Source organism: Rhincodon typus, chromosome 41, assembly GCF_021869965.1.
Source record: "Rhincodon typus isolate 14 chromosome 41, sRhiTyp1.1, whole genome shotgun sequence".
NCBI classification, from domain to species: domain Eukaryota; kingdom Metazoa; phylum Chordata; class Chondrichthyes; order Orectolobiformes; family Rhincodontidae; genus Rhincodon; species Rhincodon typus.
In genome coordinates, this window is record NC_063372.1 from 10377945 (window position 1) to 10386320 (window position 8376).

At 45.2% G+C, this 8376-nt stretch overlaps 1 protein-coding gene across 1 annotated transcript in view; it reads right to left on the reverse strand.

Annotated features, from left to right (window-relative positions):
* Positions 1-8376, reverse strand: part of LOC109925923 (formin-like protein 3) — a 28643-nt gene that overhangs the window by 18966 nt on the left and 1301 nt on the right. Inside the window, exons 2-4 of the mRNA XM_048618869.1 lie at positions 8047-8127; positions 6647-6723; positions 459-542 (exon numbers count right to left, since the gene is read on the reverse strand). Coding sequence (XP_048474826.1) covers positions 459-542; positions 6647-6723; positions 8047-8127 — 242 coding nt within the window. The remainder of the gene's footprint in view (positions 1-458; positions 543-6646; positions 6724-8046; positions 8128-8376) is intronic.

An 8376-nucleotide genomic window follows, 5' to 3' on the forward strand; every position in this document is an offset into this window, starting at 1 on the left:
GGATCTTACATGTTTCAAATCAAGTCACCTTGCTTATCCCATTCGACTGGAAGCTCAATGCTGACAGCAGACCTCATTTCAAGATGGCTGGAGGGATTTATATTGGAGGTCAGAATCAATCTCTGCAAATTATTGGAACTTAGATTCTAGAATGTGAAGACAATTTACCACCTCCATACTAAAGGGCCACTCAAGATTGAAGTATATTCCCACACAATTCACTTACCACAAGCGTATTCCAGAGAGCTTAACTGTTCAGGCAGTTTTAATGCATCCAGTCCTAACATCTGTTGTGACTGAACTTCCGTTGTTGAAAGATTTCAAGGAGAGCACAGATAAGAAATGAAAAAGCAGAGAATGAAGCCTTAAATGGAACAATTTTTTTTTGAAAAACACCACAGTGGAAGAATGGAGATGGAGAAGTGTAACACCAGGCAACCCTCCCTCCAGCTACTTACATAACTCCACACTGCGCAAAGGAGAGATAGTCCACCAGGACATTGAGACCCTGATTTTCATCGTTTAAAAACTCTCGTACCCACCTAAGAAAAGAATAAAGTACATTTATTGAATATGTCATTGTGCATATTAAGTTGTTCTCTTTTTTTAATCTGCCACTGCTGTACCTGTAAAATCAAATGCAGAGTGCAGTCAATCAATTCATGGTAACTATCAATAACCTACCAGTGTTGGAAAGAACAGTCTGCGTTGACCACTGGTGTTCACAGTGTGGCCTGAGGTTCATTCACATTTCCACTTCTTCGTCACTGGCCCTCCCGACTTCAGCCATATTTCAGATGCCTCTGGCCCAGAGCATTGTGAGTTCTTGTCCCACTCCAGAGACAAGCACAAAACAAACTCAACAGGCCTATGCAGTACTGAGGAAATGCTGCACTGCTGGTTGAGAAGTTAATCCAAGGCCCACTTCTGAACTGCCAAGTGGGCAGAAAAGATGCTTCTGCACTCTTTTAAAAAAAGAGCCAGGGTCTCCTGGTCAACATTTAGCCGTCAATCGACATCACAAAATAAGCGATCTGGTCATTATCACATTGCTGTTTCTGAGAGCTTGTTGTGCCTATATTGGCTCCTGTGGTTCCAACAATGCAGTAGCAACTACACTTCACAAAACAGTTCATTGGCTGGAAAGCACACTGAAACATCTTCTGGACATGAAAAGTGCAAAATCTCTGCCAGTTTTTTTTACCACTTACAATATGCACCTGGCCGTAAGTTGCAAGCGAGGATTTCCTATCCTCCTCACTTCCCTCCCCCACCACCCCCTCCCATCCTCGTGCAACTGTCACCCACCTCTTCTTTCTCCATCACAGTCTCTCTTCTTCTCTCTTCCTTTCTTTCCCCACTCCCCAGTGTGTGTCTGTATGCGTCTGTGTATGTGTATGTGGGTCTGTGTGTGTGTATATGTGTGTGTCTGAGGGTGTGTGTGTGTGTGTGTCTGAGTGTGTGTGTGTGTGTGTGTGTGTGTGTGTGGCTGAGTGTGTGTGTGTGTGTATGTGTTTGTGTGTGTCTGAGCGTGTGCGTGTCTGTGTGTGTGTGTGTGTGTGTGTGTGTGTGTGTGTATAAGTGTGTCCGTGTTTGTGTGTGTCTGTGTGTGTGTGCGTGTGAGTGTGTATGTGTCTGTGTTTGTGTGTGTGTATAAGTGTGTGTGAGTCTGTGCGTGTGTCTGTGTGCCTGAGTGTGTGTGTGTATATCTGTGTGTGTGTGTATATCTGTGTGTGTGTGAGAGAGAGAGGGTGTGGTGTGTGGCTGTGTGTGTGTGTGAGAGTCTGTGTGTGTATGTATGTGCGTGTGTGAGAGTGTGCGTGAGTGTGTGGTATGAGTCTGTGTGTGTGTGTCTGTGAGAGTGTGTGCGTCTGTGAGAGTGTGTGCGTCTGTATGAGAGAGTGTGTGGTATGTGTCTGTGTGAGTCTGTGTATGTGTGTGTGTGTGTCTGTGAGAGTGTGTGTGAGTTTGCACGTGTGTGTCTGTATCTCTTGCCCCCTCTCCCTGGGTTGTGAGAGGTCACAGAGATGGAGAGTTGTGAGGCCATGGAGGGATTTGAAAATAGGGATGAAAGTTTTAAAAGTGAACATTTCAAAACCTTAAACTTTCCCATTTTAAAAACCCACCAGCTACAGGCGGATGAGACATTCCTCCCATGTGCCTGGGCTGGATTTGAAACTTAGATTAGGAACTCCTCCGGTACATCCTGCCTCTTTGAACAATCAACTGGCCGATTAATTTCCATCATGTGGAAGTGGCAATGCATTGCAATTTGTAGGAAGTGGGTCATTTCCTCCCCATCATCAGCTCACGCCATTACAAAGTGAAGTTCAGGAGCAATCCTTCACGTCTGTGCTGGCCACATACCCAGCACAGTGTATGGTCATTGGACTCTGGCACTCTGCAGCCATTGCTGAAAATAGCAGTTGCTGTAATGAGCAGGAAATGGAGGCCCAGCATCAGATCGGATGTATGCTGCAGGCAAATCTTTTTCTTCCCTCATGTGCGGAATTGAAGTGACATGAGGTCACAGACATTGTTGTTGTTACATTTTTATTTATTTGCTAAAATGGAATTTATTTCTGAAGGTGAATTATGGCCTCTCTTTGTGGGCCAACAGTCTTCTTCGTCCTCTCCCATTAGCTTTTGTTTTCAAATCCTGCCAGATGCAAGGCTCTTCCATCTTACTGCTTGCTGTTTTTGCCGAAGCAATACTTTTTTAAACAAAAAAGGAGAAAATCAAAACGATTCACCAAGAAATCAAATGCTGTTGGATTGCCAGTTGGGGAATGAGAATTTGTTGTTGGACTCTAGTGGCACAAGAGCTGTGCCTCTACCTCTAGTCCAGAAGATCTGGGTTGATGTCCTAACTGGCCTGGAGGTGCATCATAAATGTCCAAACAGATTGATCAAAAATAATTACAAGAATCCTTTTCCACCTTAGATAGAAAAGTAGCCTGCACGCATGCTGTATGGAGTGTTCTGAAGTTGCCCATGCGGGAGACAAACTGGCTCCTGCTTCTTCCTTCACTGGATGGATGTTTACCAGATTAACACACACAGTTTAAAAAACATCATAATACTTCGCTATGCTTCAACAAATAACCAGCAAAGACCTGCCTTGGGGCAGAGAACTCAAGAAGCAGCGCCCATGCAGCTTGACATGAACCCAGGCTCCCTCTGGGAGTCCCTTCAGTGAAATCACATCATCTGTGTGAAACCCTGAACAAGCTGAAAAGAAGACAAGATAGGAAGTGCACAAGATAACACCACCTCCTCTGCACCTCTGGACACCAATCGGAATGTGCTTATGCACCCGATGACCTTACTGTTACTACAACTCACCGGAGCCTGGTTTAGCCCCATCTGCCCCTTGTCAGTCACCCACTGAAGAGGCTGTAGCTCGAGGTAAAGAAAAGGGGACAGGAAACAGAGGCAGCACAACAACGCAGGCCCAAATGCAAACAAAACTAATGGATGGGTATTCAGAAACTCACATCCTATGTCAACAAACGCCACATTTATGGTTATTTTGGCAATAAGCCTTCTGCAGAACAGCATCACCGCACGCTGTTTACACTCAGCACAAAACTTTCAACAGAGCTTCCCAGGGAAGTGGGATCTATACAGCTGCTGTTCTCCAAACATCCTGCCAACTGAGCTCCTCAATAGTACAAAACACGGTGCCACCTGCAAGGGGACATCAAACCCTGGTGGCACCTCACTTCAAATACAGTGCAAAGCCCAATGCTTCAGATTTCAAACAGGAAATGGGGGCACTGGTAAAAACGCAAAGAAATCATGCCAGAACTGAGGAGTCATACATACCCAAACAGACTGGTGATCTTTATTCTAGAAAAGAAAAGGCTGAGGGGGCGGGGGGGGGGGGGCGTGACAATCTATAGGAGGTCTTTAAAGATAGGGGTCAGGATAGACTCGGAGAAGATGTCCCTACTTGTGGAGACTAAAGGACCATAAATATCAGATAAACACCAATAAATTGAACAGAAATCTCTTCACCCAGAGAGTGGGTGAATCTGCTCCCACAGGGAGTGGTTGAGGTGAATAGCATCATTTAGATAAACACATAAGAGGGAAAGGAACATAAGGATGTGCTGATAGGATGAAATGTATAGAGTCAGAGGCAGTTTGTGGGATGCGTAAACTAGTTTGGCCTGTTCCTGGGCTGTATATTTTAAGTGGCCAAGTTTCTCACACCAATGGGCCATTGTTAAAATTACACCCTATGCCAGGCATGATACAGCTGACATTGTTATGATGTATTTTTGGCGTGGTGCATGGTTGAGAAATCTCATTTACAGCAGACTTTCAACTAAAGGCCATTCTGCAAATTGGTCTGCTGTTTCTACTGTAGCTCAGTGCATGCTGCAGGTTGGTTCATCCAGACTATCCCACTTTGGTGCCCATGACAAGGAAGGATGCCAATTAGGGCAAAATCTTACTGGGTCAGTCACTTGATAAGTTCCAAAGCGGTTGATGGGTGACCAGCTCCTCGCTGTGTGAGACGGCCTGGCCGTGTGGGTGGCCATCAGAGGAGGTTTGGAGGGGGTGTGGGGTAACAAACCGACCTTCCACATAGAATGGAAGGAGAGATTTGAAGAATTCTCACTGTGGCCTCATCATTCTCACTTTTGCTTTTTCACTTACACTATTTCTCCTGTCATTTGGTAACAAGTGACTCAGTCCACAGGCCTTACTCACTTCACAATTGGCCTCAGGGAACTGGACACCATTTGTCTGCCTAAACAATGGATTAATCCCAAATGACTGAATAAAGACTATGATGCTTATTGTTACTGCCCAATAGGGACCCCTTTCAAAAGGGAAAACCCCCTCGAAATGACTAAATTAGGCTGAATTTCCTCCCCCACCCCAATTGTCTACAAACGGCTAGTGACAAGGACAGCCAAAACTACGATCACTTAGACCGGAAGTCAAGTGGGATTAAACATCAATCCAGGCGGGAAGTGTTTGCAATTTTAAATCACAGCCCTTTTTCAAAAAGCACAGTTTTTAGGATATACATCACGGATTGACTGGGATTGAAGTGAAGCTAATGTTCTGACACTCGAAGATAAATGGGAGATGCCATTCCAATAATTATGTGCATCCATCAGTGCCTGGTATGTGGGCTGAAGAACTCAACAGTGGGAGTATTCGAAGATTTGGAGGAATGCACAATGCACAATGCTCTCCTTAGAACTCTTCAAACAAAGGGCCTCATCCAAAGTGGGAACCCACCTTTCTCTCTCTGATGTCCAGTACACAACTAACTAGCTGAAGTTGCCTACACAGCAGTGATGACTGCCCTCCAAAGTAATTCATCATCTGTGAGACACCTCGAGGCACGAGGGAGAGACGCAGTACGATAAGTGCAATTCTCTTTTTCTGGCAAGCCTGCTGTACATGACCAGGATTTTCTGACCATTCTTTCAGACAATTGACTGTTTATATATAATTTGGCTTAAAACAAACATTGTGAGCACTTGACTCCCTAATCCCTCAGCTTTGCCGTCAGTACAGTATCCATTTCCATCAGGTGCAGGTCCACGGCTTCCAGTTGATCTCCTGAAAACCCAGGACTTTGAAACACAGACATTGACAAACTGGTCAAGGTCTCAATGGTCCCCCTAACGACCCAGGAAAGAAAATTGACGTTTAATCCCACTTGACTTCCTGCTAAGTGATCGTAGTTTTGGCTGTCCTTGTCACTAGCCATTTGTAGACAGTGGCGGGGGGGGGAATTCTGCCTAATTTAGTCATATCGTGGGGTTTTCCCTTTTGAAAGGGGTCTCTATTGGGCAGTAACAATAAGCATCATAGTATTTATTCAATCATTTGGGAGGTCAAATGCAGAATCTGGACCAAAATCAAGACCCCTATAGGGACATGATGCTGGGGTTTTTTTTCCAAGGAATTTTTAAATGCTATATCAACAAGCATTGCATGCATCCCAAATACATATTTTTTATTCTACCAATGGGGCAGGAACTCTGCGACAATCCACGCCTTGATTTCAGCACAGCACATTCAGCAAGATGCATGCGTACAACTGTTTATCTCCAAACACCCTGCTAAGCAGGCCACGCAACAATGCGATGGACTCTGCCATCTGCAAGAGGATTGTTACATGGGACCAGCATTATCACTCGATCTCGTGGATTCAGCAGTGTGCAGGAAGCCATTGTACCACAGATAATGGGAGGCTTTTCCTCCCAGCAATTCGATCCCAGCCTGCTGTGTAATTGAGGCTGCACAATGGCATATCCGAACCGTGTTTCCACCATTCATTTACTAACGCCCATGCTCAACCCTCAACAGATTGTATTCCTTTTCATTCAGACGCCCCCCTGGCTTAACCCTTGAAATGCCCTTTTCTTCTGGCAATTTCAAGACTTGTAATTCTTTATTTGTCTCTCTTTTAAGTAGCAGTAACTAGTTTGAGCTTTTAGCCACCTGCTAACTGAAAGCTCAGAAGCAAAACCAATAGCACTAATTTCATGCTACCCTGTTGGGGTAACTATGGGGCAACCTCGGGCAGACGGTGGATTCATGGACATGTCAGCAATCCCCAAAGTAATTCTCTATGAATCAGGTTCAAATTCCACCATAACAGCATACTCACCCGATGTAATTGGTTCGGAGGGAGATTTCAAGTTCCCGCAACACTTTGGTTGATTCTTGCACTCGACGTCTGAACTTCTACAACAACGAAGAGAGAAGTGAGATTAGAGTAGGGTGTAGATTTGCTTGTTTCCCCGTTGGGGCATTAAACAAAAGACCACATGAACTGCAACATGAGAAAAATGGTACAACTCATGTCTTTGTGGAATCACAATTATAAACCAGATTGTTTGCAAAACATCTGATCCCAAGATTAGGTTCTGATCGCATATCCACTGCCTCACTAAAGCCACCTCTTTCCACCTCCATAGCATTGCTTCACTTTGCTCTGCCTCAGCTTATCTGCTGTGGGAAGCCTCATCCATGCCTTTGTCACCTCCGGATCAACCATTCCGACACACTCCTGCTGTTCTCCCACATTACACCCTGAATATACATAGCATGCAAAACACTGCTGCCTATGTCCTTACTCACACCCAGCCCTGTTCACCCATCACCCATGCCCGTTGACCTGCCCTGGTTCCTGATTAAGCGACAGCTCAGTTTGAAAGTTCTCATCCTGGTTTCCTTCATCTTTCCCTGGCTCTGCAATGTGTTGTCACCTAACAACACTCCAAGATATCTGAACTCAACTAACTGTGTTCTCTGGACTGCTCCTGAAGTGAATCTTTCAGCCACTAATGGGCTGTGCTCCAGTTGCCAAGACCCCAAGCTGAAGGAATTCCCTCCCTACACCTCCCCACTTTTCTACCTCTCTCCCTTCCTTTAAGGTAGTCCTTAAAACCTTCCTCCTTGACCAGGCTTTTGATCAACTCTCACAAAATCTCCATACATGGCTTGCTGTCACTTGGTCCATATCCCTCTAAACCCTTCCTATTCATACACCCATCCAGATGCCCTTTAAATGTTGTAATTGTACCAGCGCCCACCACTTCCTCTGGCAGCTCATTCCATACACGCCCCGCCCTCTATGTGGAAATGTTGCCTCTTACGTCCCTTTTAAATCTTTCCCCTCTCACTTTAAACCTATGCCCTCTAGTTCTGGACACCCCTACCCTGGGAAAAAGACCTTGGCCTTTCACCCTGTCTGTGCCCCTCATGATTTTATAAACCTCTATGAGGTCACCCCTCAGCCTCAAACGCTCCAGAGAAAATAGCCCCAGCCTATTCAGCCTCTCCCTACAGCTCAAACCCTCCAAACCTGGCAACATCCTTGTAAATCTTTTCTGAACCCTTTCAAATTTAACAACATCTTTCCTATAGCAGGGAAACCAGAACTGATTATTCCAAAAGTGGCCGAACCAATGTCCTGTACACATTGAACAATTTGCCATCATTTGACAGAGGTTCTCTGTGTAACAAGGCGTTTAATCTTGACTGTGTAACCAGAATCCCTTTTACCTTCCTGGTGACTCCTGGATCCAAGTAGCTCTTCAGCTTCTGGATGTAGGTATGTGGAGGATTCTTCACCTGGAAGCGCTCCTGGTAATAAAGGACAGAAAACAAACAGTCAGCAAGGTGATTCAGTCTCAAGCACGAGAGAGACAAGAGAGACGGACACAGAGAGAGAGAGAGAGAAGAGAAACAGATAGAGAGAGAGAGACAAGAAAAATGGACAGAGAGAGAGAGAAGAGAAACAGACAGAGAGAGACAGACAAGAGAAATGGACAGAGAGAGAGAGAGAAAGAGACAAGAGAGACAGAGAGAGAGACACACACACACAAGAGAGAT